The following is a 19,551-nucleotide window of genomic DNA, read 5'->3' on the forward strand; positions in this document are numbered from 1 at the left end:
AATGGTTCCTGGAGATTTTGGCCATGTTAATGTGAAAAAAAAGAACATTTCTCCTGTATGTGATGAAGCGATGCCAAACTCTCCACTAAAGCCACGTTTCCACCAAGCTGTGCAGTTCACTACTTCCAGGAACATTTTAGAACGTTCGCCAGCACAAGGCTGAATGCCGATTCTGCTACGCAGTTAGCATCATCGTATCCAATCAGTAGAGTTTATAACCAGGCTGCATTAAACCACCGACTGTCCGTCTAACTCAGCCTGTCACATTGACTCTGTTCTTAGTGAAGATCATTGTTAAGGTGTCAGCAGCGCAGCGTACTGAGCTGCATCGCTTGGTGTAAATCTGTCTTGAGTGTATTGACCAAACATTTAAAGGCCAGGGCTCTTGCTGTGTGTAAACAGGGTAAAGATGAAGAGATTTCTCATATTTTGGTAGCTTTTCCCACATTTAGATTGATTTTTATTACCTGATTATTTTTATTACAGCTGTTTAATGGGGCTGAGGGTTGTAACCAAATATTTGGACTCTGCTGCCGCTTTTGGGACACTTTTGAATCCTCGCTGGTCAAACAGCCATCGGTGGTTGCTTAGGTCCGGAGATCATCCCGAGGGTCACATCTAAAAGGACATTCAAGTGCCTGGCTGTAATTACCGATCACCAATCAGTCCTGGGGCCGTTTCCATGTTTGCAACAGCTCAGAGCAACATCTCCCTGCTGCTCAGTTGGAAACATGAGATCTCCTGCGTCACCTTTTCAAAAGTCTCTGCTGCCAAAGTTTCTCATTCAAGCATAAAATCTGTTTTGTTTTTTTGTTTTGGGTCAAACATGTGAGGCACTGGATTTAATTCTGTGTGGTTAAAATGTAAATTGAGCACTGCCCATCAATACTCCAACATGACTTTTTTCCATGAATTGTGTTACTCCTCTGTTGTTTTGGGGTTGTTGTTTTTTTCCTAAATAACCTCTTTGTTACTCTTTTTGTGTAACTCCTCTGATTGGGGATTAGGTTGATTCTCTGACTGTGCCTCATAATCTCAAGTATGACCCGACCAAGCAGTTAAACCCCCTTGGAGGGTCTGAGAAGGGTTCAGCGCGTTATTGGCGTCAGAAATAAAGGCGGAAGCGTCAGTTAAAGCAGCGTTTTCTGGCTCGTTCCCGCAACACGTGGAAGCTAGTGCTTCTCATCTTCAAATCATCACAAGAATTTTGGTTTCATGAGAGCAGAGTCTCGTGTTGTCTCTCCAGATTATTTTCTAAGAACAAAAGGAGGCACACAGCAATTCATCAGACTAACTGTGGGAAACGATACTGTGTGTACAATCAGGATAGACTATAATTAACAATGGAAAGAGCATTGTATGTATTTTAAAGCTATTGATACTACTTTGATAATTATGTAAAATGCAAAAAGACTGAACAGGGACTATAGGTATGTAAAGTATACTGTGTATAGACGAGTTTTCTCCACGGGAGGGGCAGGGTCGGGGTCATTCCGTTCATGGCAAAAATTGTTAAAAATATTGATGATTCTTGTCTGTGATGTAGACAATGTCAATGTTTTTTTTTTTATAAATATAAAAGGAAAAACAACAGGAAAAAGAGGAGCGTGTGTGTCCTTTATTTATTAACCGACAACGTGTGAGGCTAGACTGTTGCTATGGATACGTTTTTAAGGATAAGCCTGCAGACGGGGAGGCGCGTGTTTAATCCCAGGCTACTCTGCTCAAACAGATGGTATTTTGGTGGCATTTAAGTTCCTAATCGATTAACAGCATTGTGACTTTTGGGATCCTGGCGCATATTTATCAATACACCAAACTACAGATGAAGAGAACAACAGGGGACCACCGATGCATTGCAGCATCCGTGGAGGAAGCTGCTTGCTGAAGGGCTTTAGAAATGTTTGGCACAATCAATAGGTGTAATTACTAAAGAAATGGATGCATTTATCGAGAAAGTTACAAGGAGTTTGTTATTTAAATTCTGTTACACTACAAGTGTCATTTTTAGTTACTATTATTTTCTGTTGTGCTGAATTGGATCCTATGTTGCATTAAATTACTGGTTTGAGAGCGCAGATTTTAAAGACTAACTAATAACTGACCTCAGCCTTGAGGAGTGTTCTGGTTGTTACACGTCTGTGTGTGTGTGGAGACACAGCTGCTGCCCTCTATGTTCACCAGGCCAGTCATGAGTCTACACGTGTACAAATGTGAGAAATATTTCTACATTTCCTGACTGACAAGGGCTTGATTTATTGACAAGGTGGATTATCTGTCTTGACCTTTGTTCATACATGTGTTCTGTTGTTTTCAAAATCCTCCCTTTGGTGTTTAACTCCCAGCCTCCCACAGGCATAAATGCCAAATTGATGTTGAAATTTGAAGATTCAGTCATGCTTGTCAGGAGTTCAATGTCTTAAACAAGAAATAGAGAAAAGAAATAGAGAAATGAATTGACATCTTTACTGGTCAACAGGAAGACGGCACATTTGGCTCCCTGGGTACCAACTACAGTATATTTGGGTTTCCTTGTATTCCTCCTTCTGTGCATCTTCCTGATCACATGATATTTAAAACAATTGCAGGGACACTTTGTTCCCCTATTCTGAGCAGTGTATTTGACAAGGTTTTGCCTAAGATACATTTTGTATCTGACCTTGAGTCACCACCACAGATTCTTTCATTGTGTGAGAACACGTGCCGGTGTGAGGAGTTCTAAGTGCTGCAGCATCCCGAGAGGCTCTGCCAGAGGTAACCCATTTGCTGTTCTTGGTTTAGTCTGGTGTGTTCAATTTTGGCGATGATGTTAAATGTGCTTTTGACTTAAAGATTCGACTTTAAGCTACTTGTGCGGTTGTTTTGTTTAGGTTTGTTTTATGTCAGGTTGTGTATTTAGGTCAGTGTTGTGTCCTGCTCACCTGTCTCATCACCTTCATGTCTGAGGTAATGATGAGGTTCATTATTGTAAAATAAGACTTTCCTTCTCTGACAACAATCTAATTTAAATTAGTAGATTATTTTAATGTTTAAATACACTACCTGAGCATTTTATTCTGCTTTAATGGGACATCAGATCCTCTCCCTCCTTCATTGTGCTCACACTAACAATCTCCATTTTCCTTATAACTCCTTGTATAAACCTTTCATGCATAAATATTCCAAACAATTTTTTTTAACGTTGTGTACCTATGCAAATACGCTATAGCTCAAAGCAATTCAATTTCCCCACGGGGATGAATAAAGTACATCTTAATCTTAATTCAGTGAAGGAACAACTGTGTTCCCTTTACAAGGTTTTGTATTGCTGAACTTATTACTAATGACTACAGTCATATATTAGGCTCTAATTAGGCTGCTGAAGTGATTGTCCAATAGCCTCAACACCAAAACCAGCAACATGTGGCGTAATTTTACTCTTCAGTACCGCTAATGGCTGGCAGAAGCGTCAACTGGTTACATCACAATTTTACTACGTATGCAGGTTAATTCAATACTCCAAAAAAATCTATAAGCGTTTCCTCAAATGCTATGTATTAATGGAGTACAATATATTAAAGATAGTTAGCGATATTACGCCTTAACCTTTCACCATAGAACAAACTAATAGACAGAAACGCTACATTGAACAAAGAGAACGAGCAACACACTAATGTTGTGGCCCACTTCCGGGGTTCTGTCGAAATAGTTGCCCCACATTCAGCCTGTATTTTATTTACTATCATTGAAGGATAGTCAACAACAACAACAACATATTTAACAAAGGTGTCAACAAATCGTGTATATATTTTTTCACACATGCATAAGGTTTTACCTAATTTTTATCGCTCGTTAATGTAGCACTGTAAATTATTCCGTTTAATTTACGGAATACGTGGTTTCAGAATAATAAGCCTAATATTTACTTTGTTGACATAAACGATGCACCGCGATGTTTACTCACATTTGCATGTCGCAGAACAAATATTTGCATCATTGGCATTTTTATACAGGACACGCTACAATTGTACTGGGACGATGGAAAAGCACGTGATGCAGATACAGGAAGTAACGCTCTGTCCTCCTTGCGGGGGCTTCTCCACAGGACTTCTCTCATCAGCTATCGGAGTGTCGCTGATGATGGTTTAGCTATTTATTGACCGGTAAACGGTGTGCAAGATAGGGTGCAACATGTTACAGATGGGTTTAGATTAAGGTGAACTTTGATTGATTGATGAGAGAGAGAAAGACTGTTGAAGTTTTGTGTGCTCATTTGTGGACAATGTTATATCTTTGCAGCCCTCTTGCTATTTCATGGGTGTCCGGACCTGAAGGGCAACAACTAGAGACCAAGTTGTAAGTTTTGTGTTTTACTAAACTTTCATCTTGGGCATGTCATTGGTTAGTGATTCAAACAGGAAACCATAACTGGGTTAAATAACTGCAACAAGTGCAATTTAAAATTTAAGTGAAAGTTATTTTGTCACATCTTGCAGGCCTGTTCTCCTGTGTTCTTTTGGCATCAGTCATTTTCTTTTCTATATTTCCCTTTTACCGCCATATGGAAGTATCCTTTTCCCTATCAAAGAAACACTTAATATATAAAATTTTAATGTGGTAGTAAAATACCAGAAGCTATTTTACCTAAATGTTAATTCAACCTGTATGTTAAAAACAGACCTTTTTAAAAGGAAAAAAGGTTTTTAATCTTCTAATTATGTAACTTGACTGGTGGAGTCTTACATTTTGAATGAACAAAAATAGTACCGGTACTTAAAAATACTGTTGCCATAATGCGGGGAAGTTTTATTAGTGTGAACTTTGTTACGCAGCTGCCGCTACCTGTCCTGAGAAGCACATGTCGGTCTTGGAACACTGTTTTAGGAAACATATTAACCCTGTTCACATTTAAATTAAATGAGGTGCTTTGAAATGGTGCATGGTGTGATTGAATGTGTCATTTGTGGGTTTTTTTTTGCTTTTAATCAGTTAACAAGGAAACAGAAGAGACACCATGGCCCCTCATCCAGTGGTCCAAGCTATTATTGACCTGTCAGCTGGAGCTGTAGGTAAATTGTTTTATCTACATTCTCATTGTATTATACAATTTTAGTAGTTAGTAGTAGATGTTTTCTACATCTTCCCACTTTTCCTGTTTTCTCCCCAGTGCCCATAGGCCCCTGCCTGCCATTGCGCTTTTGATGACTCTGTGTGTTTTCCACTTCATTTCTTTCAGTTTCTATTGACTTTGGCTGCTGCTTACTGTTCTCACTCTTACAAGAAAGGCTTTTTATGATTCAAAAGTTGATTAGCTTTTTTGGACAGTAGCCATTTTCTTGTTAGATCACTGCTGTGAGGCCATCTAATTTATTTCCTATTTTTAAACCCAGTCACATTAGTCTGTGCTCACTGGTCAGTACTGGGATGATACAGCAGCCTCATTTAACCGTACAGCTGGATATCGGACTAATGAAGTGTCTTATTCTCGCCACCAGGGGGAGCTGCGTGTGTCTTTAGCGGGCAGCCTCTGGACACTACAAAGGTCAAAATGCAGACCTTCCCAAATATGTACAAGGGTTTCATAGATTGTATCACGACCACCTATAAACAAGTGGGACTGCGTGGCCTCTATCAGGGCACCACCCCAGCTTTGGTGGCTAACATAGCCGAAAACTCCGTGCTCTTCATGAGCTACGGCTTCTGCCAGCAGGTCATTCGGTTCGCAGCTGGGCTTCGCAGCGATGCTGCGCTGAGGTGGGTGTCTGGAAAGGTTATCCAAGCTGTTGTTGAGGTTTACATAAGGTCTGATAAGGTTTGCTTCCCTCTATTTTAGCGATGTGCAGAAAGCGTGCGCCGGTTCTGTGGCATCCATCTTCTCTTCTCTCGTTCTCTGTCCCACTGAACTCGTCAAGTGTCGGCTGCAAGCCATGTATGAGATGGAGGTATCGGGAAAGATAGCAAAAAGCAACAAGTACGTCATTTCAAACAGTAAAAATTACTTTATTTCTACTGATATTTTTATTGCAATGTGTCACCGATAAATATAAAGTATCCATTTTGCTCTTTTAAAAGCTCTAATTTAATGGTGAAATTCTGAATGTTATTCGCTATTCTTATGCCTCAACCATAAGGGGTTAAGCGTGCTTGATCATGTTTTTTTCCCCTGTGTTTTACTGTGTTCTTCGGGAAGTTCGGTGTGGTCAGTGGTCAAGTCCATTATGAAGAACGAGGGTCCGCAGGGGTTCTTCCAGGGTCTGACCACCACCATAGCCAGAGAAGTCCCCGGCTACTTCTGCTTCTTTGGGGCCTACGAGCTGAGCCGCACCATGTTTGCAAACTACATGAAATGCGACAAAGAGGACATAGGTAATACCTCAAATGGTGCACGTGACCAATATTACAGGAGACAGGTAGATGCTATGTGAACCCCCCCTCCTGCACCATGAGAACTTTTACTGTGTAAATAGTTTTATCATGGGCTGCTGACACCATCCTGATGTGGATCCTCATAATGGATCCTCCTTTTAAACACAGGTTGACAGACTGTTGGTCTATCTTGTGTCACTATTGAAGGTGCGGCTCCAGTCATCTTCAGTGGGGGTTTGGGGGGCGCGTGCCTCTGGCTGGTGGTCTACCCTATGGATTGCGTCAAATCTCGGATCCAGGTCATGTCTATGACAGGAAAACAGGCCGGGTTCTTCGGGACTTTCACCGCCATCGCTCGTGCTGAAGGTTGGTATCCGAGGCTGGTTTTATATTTAGTTGTGGTCAATCGGTGGATGTTATCAGAACATAAAGGGTGTGTTTGTCATTTAGGTGTCAGGGCGCTCTACTCTGGTCTTGCCCCGACGATGGTTCGCACCTTCCCTGCAAATGGAGCTCTGTTCCTGGGTTATGAGGTCAGCCGGAAGCTCATGATGAAGCAGTTTGATTGAAGTACTTTGAACGGATATATTAACATTTTAGCAAATTTTAACGTTTTAAAACATCTTTTTAGAATTCAGAGTTGTAATAACTCTATAAACTTGCCAGCATCCAGTTGCTGTGATTTACCTCAACAATGTTCAGGCGGTTATCTGGACAAGAACCTGTTTTTGCTGCCAATCATCTCTGTTCCTTATGCACAAACATCTGTAGCTAAAGTACACAAAAGGGACATTTTTACACTCCAAAAGATGGTAAAAGGTGCGTAGCCTAATTGTCACCTGTTTATTTATAAGAACACGCACAAATGCAGTGGATTTTATGCTACAAAAGTTTACGATACGTTGCGTAGTGTTAACGTTTGCCTTTTCAAATGTGCTATTCACATTGCGTAAAGTAAATAGTTATGAGGACTCTGAGTGCCAGTATCCCTGTAATGAGGAATATCAGCACTGGTTCAATCAACCATTTGAAAAACAGCCACAAATAAAGTGCGCTTTGCAGTATCTTGTGTGTGATTCTATTGATTTCATTTCTTTTGTTCTGCTCTTCATCCTTTTTCAATGGTGAAATTCAAAACTCGCAAAGGCAAAAGTCCTGTGGGAAATACTGTGTGATTTGACATTTAGTTTTGACTTCAGTTTAGATTATATTTAAAAAGAATTTATTTACAATCAACAAAAAAATTAAAACACATTCTGTTGTGGAATACACAAAATATAAAAGAATCTCGAAAGACGACGAACGTATGGCGACGTGGTGCAGTACTGGAGTCAGCCAGGAGGTGTCAGCGTTGAGTCGCTGTTTACAGAGGCTGGAAACAAAAGCAGCAATTTAAAAACAAGTTGTTTTTTTTTTACCAATGTGACCCTCGTATAATGAACTCATAATTTGCTCCAACATACCCCCTTATCAGTGCATGTTCCACACAGGCAACCAAACAGACCATTGATCATCTGAATGGCGCAAAGGACGACCTCCAGACAACTTACGGCCAACAGGGTAGCGAACAGGCCAATATGGAACGGCACAATGTTGTTGGGTGCTGTGCACAATATCCACAGTGAATCGTCACTCAAGTAATTGGTGTTCCTGTGAAGAAAAAAACCCCACAGAACCGATGAACAAACTGGACTTTGGAGCTATTTTAAATATGCCATTGATAAAACAAAACCTCATTTACAATTCTTTGAATGGTGTCGTCCAAATCAGCATGACTTTGCAGAGAGGCCCATTCTGCAAACCCACCCCTGCCACGACAGTACTGTACAGCCCGCCAATCACACCCACTGCAGCAAATGCTATTGATAAGAACATCTGAGGAGATAAAGCGATTAGACAAGGTTGAGAACACGAATGTCAGTTAGTCACACCTTCCTCGGGTTATTATTGAACTGTCATATAAATTATCTGTTTGAGGTGGACCTAGATCTTATCTTTACCTTTCTTCTTCCTCGCAGTTTTTTTTAAAAACTTTTTTTCAGTAGATATTTTATTTTTTTTAAAACCTGCCTTCTTTAATCATTAATGAGGTTCTACCTATTTGGCCTTTACAGATGCTAACTGTCATTCTACAGTCATATGGCGATTAAAACAGGCCTTCCAATACTTTAATGAGCAGATGAGGTGGGGGGGTCTGAAGACTGGCAGCACTGTACGGCCCTGCTATACCCATACACGACCTCGAAGGAAACTCAAAAGGTTCTTTTTAAATGATCTTAAAAAAGCCAATGGGAAATGAGAAGTGTACTGCCGATGCTGTTTACTTCGCGGTGCACCGGAGTGGTCACTTCTACTTTCTGACTCACCCCGCAGCGGTTTGCACAACAGCTCTGTGATCCCGTCAGGTGGATGTAAAGAGCGGGGAGCAACACCTGTGACAGGAGAGGAGTGTTTACTGCAGCACTACAGTCAACAGTGCAGCTTTTTCTTACACACACTTATAACATTCGTTACACGGCCGGGCTTTTGTGTCTTTCTTCATTTTTATCTTAAAAATCACCAGGAGATTCCTCCATTTAAACCCGCATGCATATTATAAAAGCATATAGACTTACCATGACACCCCCTCCGATGACTCCCCCCATATATTTCACCTCCTCTGTGATGTGACCGTCTTTGGCGTATTGGGTGTCCCCGTCAGGGAAAAACAGCACGATATTACAGATGATGGCCAGCAGCGCCAGCGGGTACAGGGCCACAGCGATGAAGCGGGAACATTTTCCAGTGCACATGGTGTAGCGCTTCCTTGCCCTTGAGCAGATCCAGTCAGAAGTTGTGCCTAAAACTCTTTCAGAGGAAAGAGGCTGAATTTGCACTAAATATGGAGAGCAGGTCCAGGGTGTGGCATACGTGACGACAAGCTGATAACATGGACAAACAGAAGTCGGGATAGGCCGCGGAGGCGCTGTGGAAACCACATGACTCATCCCATGGTATCCATAGGAGACTTTGTTTTGTAAAACACAATAAAAAAGAGATAATGATTGGAAAAAAGTCCTTCAAAGCGGTAAGTCATTGTCGTCGACTGTCACAGAGATGAGTGATTCAGTGATTCAGAATGTTTATCGTAGTCGAATCTCTGCTCTTTACTATTCTCACAGGAAATAATGACGGGTGATGATTTTACTACATGAGACAGTTTGAACTTCACTCGTCTGCTGTGCAGCTGAAATGTCAGCATGGGGTCAGAGCAGAGCGCAGACATTGGACCTGCCTGGCACCACATAACACGAGATGTAACTGATATAAACTGTTGATAAATGACAAAACTCTGGGTGGGCGGTTTCACGCTGACAGGATGTGCCACATTTGTGAGTTTAGCCACTGGGCTCAACCTCTGCAAATAGGACTAAGAATAGATGGCTATTTGGAAGCATGAGACATCTCTGAGGAACGTCCGGGTGAACTCGAGGTTAACCAGGGTAAAGGTGCTCATCAGGAATTCCAAAAAGAGAGAGAGAGAGAGCATTACAGTTGGAAATTCTGCCAAAATCTTAACAAAAATTAACCTGAAGTCAAAAATTAACAGAACAAAATAAGAGTGTACATGTCCCAAAAGCTTCAACTTGGTGCCGGGGATATTTATTTATTGACACGTTTTAGCCTCGGTGCATTCACACCGTTATTGTGGTGGCTCTCAGCCGTGTTTGCTTACAGGGTTACACGGTTACACACTGACACAGGCTTGTTGTACAGCAGCTGTGGAATTGTGGGTAATGTTTGGCATTCCTCACTGATTTTTATTGGGCTTGGTTGTAGCTCAACGCACCCCTGGGATGAGTGGGCGCGCAGATTGGGGTGAACTTCCTCTTTAATGTCTCAACTTTGGGCTGGTTAATATGAAAGCCTGTTTTAAAACAGACCGACAGCAGTTTTGTTCTTTGCACAGGGCAGGACAGAACGGCAGCGTGTTTACCGAACACACTCCATCCTTTTTAAAGGGATATCTGCGGGGCGAAAAGCACTAATGGGCGTCAACGGCAAAAGAGCCAAAAACAAATCGTGCATTGTTAAAAGAACAACAACCAGAGGTTGACCTTTTCTCAGGTTTTATCCCAGGCTGCTTTCACAGTATTTTTAAGAGCTCATCCAAATATAAAGGACCTCAAAATGAAGTTTCCCAGCATGTATGTTTCCTGCCTGTGAAAGGCAAAGAGGAATGGATAAAAGTTTTGGAGATCGTAAAAGAAACCGCTGCGCCGACCGGGAGCTCGTTCACAGGCAAAGAGCAAAGTCCTCAGACAGGCGGTCCCCATCAGGAGGACAAACACACCAGCGCTTTCCTGCTACAGACCTTCAGGTCTCAGTGGACCCCCTCCAACGGGGCCGAGCAGGAACTCCAACATCCGGACCACATCCATTGCAGCACAGCGCCCACTCTCAGAGCAGCAAAAACATCTGGAGAAAGAGAAAGCAGCACAGCTGTCCAAGTGAACTTCAGATCTGTCCATTGTCTCTTCTATCTCAACAGAAACTCTAGAAACTGTCCCACTCACCGCAAAGGTCGATTTCAACATGTTTACCATTGTGGGTGACATTCCCAATCAATACTGAGCCATTGTATCATCTCTCACCTGTGCAGTGAAGTTAATGTTTAACATAAATCAAGCAGCACGTTGTCAGCCTGAGGCCTGAGGCCGCTGTCTAAATCCTTGGTTACTTGATGACATTAGAGCTCATGCAAATGATCTGTCCTTTGACTTTGACTTATAGATGCAAATTTATAATCCAACAGTCTTGTCCACAGCACGGTGCAAGAAGTTCATATAGGTACAGGAATATAATCTGGAACGGAGGAACGAGTGTTCAGACATTCTAAATGGGCCAAAACGTCCTGCGTAAGGCCTTCCAGACGTACAGTGGCCTGACAGATGTGTCTGGGGAGTTAAGATGTGAACTCTGGGAGGATCATTCCAGAATACTTAAAAAAAAGAAAGCTCATCTTCTAGAATTAGTGATAGCTGGGGACTCTAGATACGACCTTCAGAGCCTTTAATTTTGCATCTGCTCCTGCAGCCCCACCAGGATATTTGTGATGAGCTGCTCACTGGAGGGCTTCACTTTTATCCCACTGAAGAACAATGAATCTGCCACCCCCCCACTCCTGAACACACACACAGGCACACACACATACACAGTTGGCTGCTTCATCCCCTACCACTGTAAACACGGGGCAACCTTTGACACGCTTGACAGAGCTGCAGTCGACCCACGATGACCATCAAAGAGTTCCTGGTCTCCTTTTTAATGCCAGAGAAATGTTACGAGACATTTTTTGTCGAGTTCCATCCACACGGTGAGACTTTTTACTGGGAAATATTGCTGTGGTATGAGTGAAATGTCCTTGCTGGTGAAAGACACCTAGATGCCGAAGATTGAGCGTTGTGACTAAAAACATTCCAGTAAGCTGGGTGATTGTAGCGGAGGGGCCGAGCATGTGTTGGTTTTTACATCACGCTGTACAAGCAAACATACAAGCCAAAAATGTGCTCTGACGCATGTAAATAGTACAAATGTTCTGTAAATGTAGGTAATAACTGTCTTTCACCTCACTGAAGGTTAAAGTTGATTACCACCAACACTGTATGTTTTAAAATCACTGATCGCATTAGCTTAGCTGTTAGCATTTAACCAGAATTTACCAGCACCTCGAACATCTGTGTTTGTGTCAGTTACAGATGGTGTAATAAATGTGGTACTGATGAATGTGTACATATGAATCCGTATCTTCTTCCTTCATTTTAGGGTTTTAACAGTAATGCTAATTATGGCATCAATTTTCAGAGTCCACAGGGAAATGCTAAATATTGAATGCGCGTGATCGTTTGGTGTGATCCCGTCTCTCTTGTGTCTCAGTGGCCTGCTTTGTGTTTGTGCTGAACAAGATATTTGGATTCTGGATCTTACTGGACGCTCTACTGGGTGAGACGTCTGCAAACCTCTTCACCCCTGACAGCATTTCACAGCACGGATCTTGAAATGCTTGAGTCTATCATGAAAGTCCTTCTTGACCCCCCTCCCCCCGCAGAACAGCTGCCTCAGCTGCTGAAGATCCTGTGGAGAAGAAGCGCTGCGGGTCTGAGTCTGACCTCTGCCCTCCTGCAGCTGTATGCCTGCTCCTGTCCCGTCCTGTACGCCGCAGCCAACAGCTTCCCGCTCTAGTACGCATGTGATGAGCATTCAGTGTTGCTAGTGGCTCATTTTGATGGCTAACTTTGTTTCACTGGTCCTGCTCTCCAGTTCCTGGGGTGAGAGGCTCCTCACGTTGGTCCAGAGCGTAGCTATCGTCTTCCTCATCGTGCACTATCGTGGCAAAACCATGAAAGGTATTTGGATGTGACGAGAACTTGCTTATTTTGACTGTCTCCACTCAGAGGTTTTCCTGATTCATCTCTGCTGCTTTGCTGTAGCGCCACCCTGTGGCGATTATACGTAATTGAGGATTACATAGAAAAGAACCTGCTGAAGGTCTCTGGGGTGTCATGTTCCATCTTGTTTTCTTCTTCACTGGATTTTCTTTTGCAGGATTGTGGCTCCTCTCGGCCTACACCGCTGCCATGTTCCTTCTGGGTTCCTACGCAGCTGCAGCAGTCGTCTCACTGCTGCACGAGTCCAGGTTGGCTGCAGCAATTGCCAGCAAGGTAATAATTTAACCTGTCGTGCCCTAATTACTCTATCAGTAGCAGGTCCTGAGTAATTATATCTGGATGGACTGGTTTCATTTCCAGGGTTTCCAGGCGAGAATGAACCACATTAACGGCCACACGGGCCAGCTTTCCAGTGCGTCTGTGCTCCTGTCATGTGCGGGGTCTCTGGGTCTCACCTTTGTGACCCTACAGGTAGTACACACGGTTTTGCACACCACTCCAATCCCCACATCCTGAGGGGTGTGAGGGTGATGTTTGGTCACCCGCGCTGTTCGTTCACTAGACTCAGATCAACCACACAAACAACAGGAGGCCTTGCAAGGGAGAGCTGACGAGCAGTTCAAGCTTCCTCTCTCAACTCCGTCCGTCTGCTGCTCGCTCTCCTCTTTTATTTGGTGCACACAAGATTTGTATCAATCTGACCTCATGATTCCTTCTCCTCCTATCTCTACGACTTCCTCGTGTCCTTGAACATGATACCTCCCAGTGCTGGGTACATAACAGCTACAATACTTGATTCAAACACTCATACATTCCTTTTGATTAAACATTCTAAATCTACTTACTATACTTACTATAGCATTGAAACGATAATAGTAATAACAACAATAATTCTTCTCACAGGGGTAACAGGCTTCCCTTTATTTACTTTATCTGTTTTTGAAGGAGAGAGAAAGCTTCTTTCTCACTGCGGCTCACATACTGTCGACCTGCGTGAGCTGCGTCCTCCTGGCTCAGATCTGCTGCTACAGGAGCAGGAAAACCATCCTTAAAAACCGGAACAGATAGACGTCTACAAAACCTTCCCAGTCAACTCTGGAGTCGAGGGGGAAAGCCGACAGCTCCTTTTGTGGATTCACTTCAGTTTAAAAAGGCGTCAGGATGTGTAAAAATCAAAGTTTAGTGAAAAAGATCGGTGTTCTGATGTTGGTGACGGAGGCGGACCCAGGCACCACCAACAAGCTGTCCAGTGTTGCCTGGCAACACCTGAGCCTGGATGCAGGAACTCCGCCAGGACAAACTGAAAGGCGTCTAACACCGTCCACCGGCACCGGCCGCCTGTTTTTCTGCCACCCTGATGTAAAAGTGCCTGTCTGTCAAACTGAATGATATCACTAGTTGAGTGTTTAACTACTTTCATCAATTCTAAAATGTCTCTAAGGGCATGAATTCAGAATTGACTCCCCTCTAGAGCGACCGGGGTAACTCCAAATAAGTGAACATTTCCTCAGCACAAACCAAGATCCTCCTCATTTAGTGGGTGGGCCATCTTTACAGCACCATTTCAGGCAAAAACACTTTTTAAAAATGTTCTTAATGATCTAAGTCAATGTAAAAATGTCAGAAAAGATATAAAAGCTGAAGATGTTAGTTTGGCTTTTTCATCAGTTGGTGGAAACCAGCAGAAATATTTCCTACTGATTTGTTCCAACAACATAATGTTGCAACAACATAGTTCTGAACAACATCTTTAAGAAGGTAAGGAAGCTTCGGGTGTGTTGATGCAACTCTGCCTCCAACGGGCAGCACAGGGAACCATCAGAGTCCACCAGAAATTGCTTGGAAAGTTTATTTGCTTTTTCAGCGCAGTGCAGAAAATAATGCTCAAGATTTGGAGTGTATTACATGATCATTACTTCAAAAATTAAAACTCTATTAATTAGAATCTAAGATTAACAGCCACCGTTTATCGTGCAACCAGGTTGTTGTAGCTACCATCACAAAGCAACATTTGTTTTCCCTTCCGAGTTAAACTCTGAATGAGAATAACCAACGTATGTGACCTGTCAGCGTCTGAACACAGTTCGGACCCATTTTGACCATTGGACATTGCAAAAACAAAGCAGAAACATGAACAATCGCTCACAGGCATTTTAGACCAAATAAACATGCTAAATAAAACTGGCATAAAATATGAAAATACACTAAGGAAATTACATGTGGAAGAATAGATGGCTATTTGGAAGCATGATCCTTAGGCACCAGATCCTCAAAAGTAGGTCTTAGCTGACTGCAGAGTTCTGTGTACTTAACAAAAAAAAGTCCCTCATTGGCCCATAATTACTTTTTTGGTGTGCTACCAACACACTTTCCACAACCATGATACGTTTTAGTGTCTCACACACTCAGAGTTCGTTTGAAGGTCATACGGGTTTTTCCCCTGTCTAAGTGATGCTGAAGACGGCAGTAAAGTTGTTAAAAATTAGTTTAAAGTCAAACAGATCTCCACTACAGTTTATTGTGGATGAGTGATTAAGGCACACAGATACAAACTAGAGTGTTTTCAGCCAGGACGTCACGCTCGCTGACCAACTGCTGCGTTAGTCCAGTGTCAGTGTAAAACATAATAAAATAAAGGCATTTTAAATAGGCAAGCTAACCATCAAATGGCTAAAAAGGGTCGCAGCCTTTGGCGTTTTTTAGCGGCATGACAGAATGGCAGTAAAATTTAGAGTAATAAAATAAGCATCAATGAAGTTTTTAAACTACTGTACAACTGGAGCTGTGTCCCTTGTTCCCTGTGTTATAAATGAAGAGTTAATACTCAGGCGGAGGTAGTTTTATCCACCAGAAACACAATCACAACATGTCGTTGCCTCTTATTTTTGAAACCACCAAACACATCACTTCATTCACCCTTCACTTCTTGAGCAGTTTCACTGCATGAGCGGCTCTTTACAGTGATGCTAAAGAAGGAAACCTTTCCTTTATCTTTTTGGTTTGTTCCCCAAGAGGAACTGTTGAAAAAGCAACAGAATAACCTGCCGTAATAATTCCGTTCATTAAGAAAAGTCTTTCTTTTCTTCTTAAATATCTGCCCTGAAACACGCCTGGCTTACCTCAGTTTGGAGTGTAATTCATAACTCAGTAACCGTGATAAATGGTCTGTTGCATCGACTATTGACATTAAAAAGCTATGTAACGTTTCTAAACTTCAGTTAAATAAATAGAGGTCAGTAAAGGTCATTAATAGGACTTCACAAAGTTAGGTTTTACTTTGCTAGCCTAGTCAGTGATCCTCAGTTTGCTTCATTTACATTTCTATCCTTTAAATACTTGACACTTTCTCTTGTTTGGAATGGCATAAACGATTGAACGTCTGTGTCTGCGCGACCTGTTCAGGCACCATTTCATATCACATCTGAATTAAAGTCCATTAAACAAATCCTGAAGCACGTCTGTCAAACAGAGGACAGAACTTCTCCCACTGCATCTATCCCATAATAATAATTAGGGTCTCCTTCACAACAAGACCTTTCGCTTACACTCTTCAAACCTACCGAGTTACCCATTTTTGACCGTGGTGATCCCAGGTGCTATCTGACCTGCTGGTACATCTTACGAAGCTCGTGCCAGAAGAACAAGGACAGGATGGTGTGAGGGCCGAGCCGGAAATACGAGGCCCCCAGGCCTTTGTAGAGCCCCACCACGCCCTCCTTCCTCAGCGTCTTCGAGAAGCAGTCGACGAAACCTTTATAAAGCTGCCCCTGAAATCCAAGTTCAAGACCCATCAGACAAAAATAAATAGAAAAACATCGCCCATTTAAAACAAAAACAACCAAAAAAACTGCTTGCCTTTCCCAAGTGATCCACGGGCTGGTTGTAGAGTCGCGTGCTGACCACATCGAAGGGTGTCATGGCCATCACCACCACCACGCTGCTGATCATGCCGGCGGTCAACCCCACCAACCAGCTGTCCTTCGGGAACACCTGAGCAGAACCAACGGCGTGAGAACAACAGTGCACGTGCTCCAGCCGCACACGTATCCTGAGAGGTCACTTATGTGGGTCGGGGGCGTTGGAAAAGGTGCTTAAAAATGAAACATTACGCACGCGTATCCTGCTCCTGAACTGATGTTACAGCTTTCTAAGTTATGTAACCCACATGTTTTCAGGGGGCCCAGCGAAAGGTGTCGAAATTCAATTCCAGAACAATGTCTGGTGCTTTGTCAGTGTCACAAGTACTGCCCTGTAGCCCACCCACTCACTCGAACAGCCAACCAAATTACTGTATTTACATATAAAAACTCTTGCGTCATGGTGCGCCCTCCAGCGTTCATTCACATGATCCTGTAAATGTTTCCACCAGGAGCGAGCAAGAGTGGAATGTGTGGTTATTTGACCCTGCTTTAAGTCAGATTCCACTAAGAGGCCCTGACTACAAACCTACACACGCAACTAGCACCAAATAAGTGTTTTAATTTGAAAGATGGCCTCGCTGTCCCGGATTGGTTGCTTGTGAATATCTAGAAGGTCAGACCATTCTAACCTGAAAGTCAACCACCATCTCCTTGGAGGAGGAGAACGTGGAGAGCTGTGCCGCTGACCCCACGCTGACCCTGGCGACGGCCGCACTGGAGCCTCTCCACAGCCCGATGACGCCGTGTTCCTTGTAGATGGCTCTTAAAGCGTGGATCATGCCCTATCCCAAAGTGGAAGAACTGGTTATTTTTGCGGGCCATTCCTTCTTGAAATCCTCTGTGTTCCTGTACCTGATGTTTATACTGATGTCCCACTGCTATGGATGAGGTCGCCTGGCTCTGGAGATGAGTTTTCACCTGACAAAAGTTACATTTGGGGTTAATTCATCTGCAAGTACTTAAAGAAGCCGCAGAAATAGGCCACTGACCAAATATATGGGGCTGCCCATCACGGCTCCCACCACACCAGCCACCGACCCAGCGACGGTGCTCTTCGCCGCGCTGACCCGGCCATTGGTGTGGATGTACCCGGACGACTCGATGATGGCGTACGAGCCCAGCCGAACCCCGTTCATGAAGAACTGGTAGACTAAGCCCGGTGCCAGTCCCTTCTGTAAGGCTGCCAGTCCGTCCACTTTCCCGATGGTGTAAAAAGCGTGGAACACGTTGCGGTAGTAAACCTGGTAGGAGCCGCGGCTCTGCAGCTCTCCCTGCAGCTGCATGCGGGTTTTGACGACCTCCAGCGGGTTGGTGAACAGACACGCTCCGCATGCCGCCACCCCGCTTAGAATGAAATCCATCGCGGTGGGTGGGGAGGACAAATGCGGGGGAATTCAGGCCTTCTTCCAGACACGACTGCGATTCATAGCGGGGGAAAGTCGGGAGGGCGGCAGCTGTGTTGGCCGGGGTCGGTGGCGGCACTGAAGACAGCCGCGGTGTCCTATTTCCGTCTGCTGGCTCCTCAGTGGTCAAACAGCAGCGCATCAAGGTGTGGACGTGGTTACTTCATGACGTAACGTGAACTTGGTATTCAGAAAGATTTCAACTTCTTTACTGTACAACAGAACAGAGAGCGGGGGTATAATCAACGTTAAGGTCGTTTATTTGTTTATTTTGCTATTTTAACATCTAATGGCTGTACATTTTTATTATTCTTTCGTTCCGGGGATCTTGTCCGATGTCATTTAACTTTGAATTATTTTGTGCTTATAACGTCTTCAATATTAACTTTATACTATTATGTATACCATTTTACAGGAGAAAAACAATAATTCATAATAAACATCACTGTAAGGCCCAAAAATGAAAAGCCGGAACGAGTGGAAATCAAATTTCCCTACACTCTAAGGGTGCCGTAAATGTCCCACATTCAGCCTGGTGCTGACACCGGAAGCATCGCGTGTGACGTGTCCTCCTGTCAGCCAATAGAAAGTCTTTGCGCCGTCAAGCCCATCAGCGCCGTCATTCATTGGGTAGATCTGCTGTCCCCTTGGGTTCGATTCATATTCCTACAGATGCAGTAACGACATTTTGGATTTCCTGGCAACAATATAAAAATAAGCCTCAGGTGTTGAGCAGTTGTGCTGAACACCAACAGTTGTTCAGATGATCACTTGGACCGGAAGTGGCGTCATTCTCAGCCTCATCACCGCAACCTTTATTTAAAGAGAGATAAAATCATGAAATAAATGACAAAACTAATCAATGCAATCGACAATTTGAGATTAATTCGTTATTAAAGCTGAAGGTCTCCAACAAGGTATCTAACATAACCTACGTAAATATGCTGCTCTTATGGCCAGAACAAATATGCATTTTAGTCCGCCTCCAAAAAGAGAATTTGTTTTTCTAAGCGTGGCCACAAGATGGCGCCGATTTGTATATTTCCAGTCCCGGTACAGCAAATCTCGTTTATCAAAATTAAAAAATGTTTCCCAAATAGAATTTCAAAGGGAGAAAGAGAAAATTCCATAACAAAATGTCCGTTAAAACTTCTCCCGTCTGTAGTTGAAAACGCAAATTTCCCTCTTTTATATAATTAACTTATTCCCTGAGCGTCCTTTATTGCGCCCCAGTGTGCCCCCTCGTGCATGTTTAAGGATTGAGAGCAAGGGTCAGCTCACCCGTCCATAAGTTGTTGAAGAAACTCCTCATTTACGATGACAACATGAAATCTGATCTTACGTTCAGAGCGTCACCTGCTTCAGATGTGATAATGCAACTTTAGCGTTGGCACCGCAATGACAGCTGATCTTCTCCAAGCAGTGGAACTGAAGTATAGTAGGTCAGCAGAGCAT

The 19,551-nt window shown here is 43.3% G+C and overlaps 4 protein-coding genes across 7 annotated transcripts; 2 read left to right on the forward strand and 2 right to left on the reverse strand.

The window, feature by feature from the left end:
• Positions 1 to 2,671: 2,671 nt before the first annotated feature.
• On the forward strand, positions 2,672 to 7,408 carry slc25a15b (solute carrier family 25 member 15b). Of its 3 annotated transcripts, none has more exons than XM_029848192.1 (8): positions 2,672 to 2,754; positions 4,279 to 4,335; positions 4,969 to 5,048; positions 5,475 to 5,733; positions 5,813 to 5,950; positions 6,170 to 6,345; positions 6,553 to 6,711; positions 6,796 to 7,408. In XM_029848192.1, the coding sequence occupies exons 3-8, from the start codon at positions 4,994 to 4,996 to the stop codon at positions 6,912 to 6,914; spliced, it is 906 nt and encodes a 301-aa protein (XP_029704052.1). In that variant the 5' UTR covers positions 2,672 to 2,754; positions 4,279 to 4,335; positions 4,969 to 4,993; the 3' UTR covers positions 6,915 to 7,408. The 3 variants fall into 3 exon arrangements, with proteins under 3 accessions (XP_029704052.1, XP_003971181.1, XP_011609844.1); XM_003971132.3 differs by lacking the exon at positions 2,672 to 2,754 and adding an exon at positions 4,034 to 4,195; XM_011611542.2 differs by lacking the exon at positions 2,672 to 2,754 and adding an exon at positions 4,034 to 4,195 and having other exon boundaries at positions 4,969 to 5,044.
• Positions 7,409 to 7,550: 142 nt separating this feature from the next.
• Positions 7,551 to 9,250, reverse strand: tm4sf21a (transmembrane 4 L six family member 21a). The gene is made up of 5 exons (XM_003971239.3): positions 8,961 to 9,250; positions 8,712 to 8,777; positions 8,087 to 8,220; positions 7,809 to 7,995; positions 7,551 to 7,717 (listed from the first exon to the last, which is right to left on the reverse strand). Exons 1-5 carry the CDS (start codon positions 9,135 to 9,137, stop codon positions 7,709 to 7,711), a joined length of 573 nt encoding a protein of 190 aa, XP_003971288.1. The 5' UTR covers positions 9,138 to 9,250; the 3' UTR covers positions 7,551 to 7,708.
• Positions 9,251 to 9,292: 42 nt separating this feature from the next.
• On the forward strand, positions 9,293 to 14,268 carry LOC101073235 (mannose-P-dolichol utilization defect 1 protein-like). Of its 2 annotated transcripts, XM_003971240.2 has the most exons (7): positions 11,103 to 11,701; positions 12,262 to 12,327; positions 12,434 to 12,566; positions 12,646 to 12,731; positions 12,931 to 13,046; positions 13,134 to 13,244; positions 13,719 to 14,268. In XM_003971240.2, the coding sequence occupies exons 1-7, from the start codon at positions 11,620 to 11,622 to the stop codon at positions 13,839 to 13,841; spliced, it is 717 nt and encodes a 238-aa protein (XP_003971289.2). In that variant the 5' UTR covers positions 11,103 to 11,619; the 3' UTR covers positions 13,842 to 14,268. The 2 variants fall into 2 exon arrangements, with proteins under 2 accessions (XP_029704054.1, XP_003971289.2); XM_029848194.1 differs by lacking the exon at positions 11,103 to 11,701 and adding an exon at positions 9,293 to 9,412 and having other exon boundaries at positions 12,262 to 12,566.
• A 336-nt stretch (positions 14,269 to 14,604) lies between these two features.
• Positions 14,605 to 18,252, reverse strand: slc25a35 (solute carrier family 25 member 35). The gene is made up of 5 exons (XM_003971241.3): positions 17,683 to 18,252; positions 17,546 to 17,611; positions 17,323 to 17,475; positions 16,629 to 16,763; positions 14,605 to 16,540 (listed from the first exon to the last, which is right to left on the reverse strand). Exons 1-5 carry the CDS (start codon positions 18,052 to 18,054, stop codon positions 16,370 to 16,372), a joined length of 897 nt encoding a protein of 298 aa, XP_003971290.1. The 5' UTR covers positions 18,055 to 18,252; the 3' UTR covers positions 14,605 to 16,369.
• Between the last annotated feature and the right edge of the window lie 1,299 nt (positions 18,253 to 19,551).

The sequence above is a fragment of the Takifugu rubripes genome, chromosome 15 (assembly GCF_901000725.2).
Source record: "Takifugu rubripes chromosome 15, fTakRub1.2, whole genome shotgun sequence".
NCBI classification, from domain to species: Eukaryota; Metazoa; Chordata; class Actinopteri; order Tetraodontiformes; family Tetraodontidae; genus Takifugu; species Takifugu rubripes.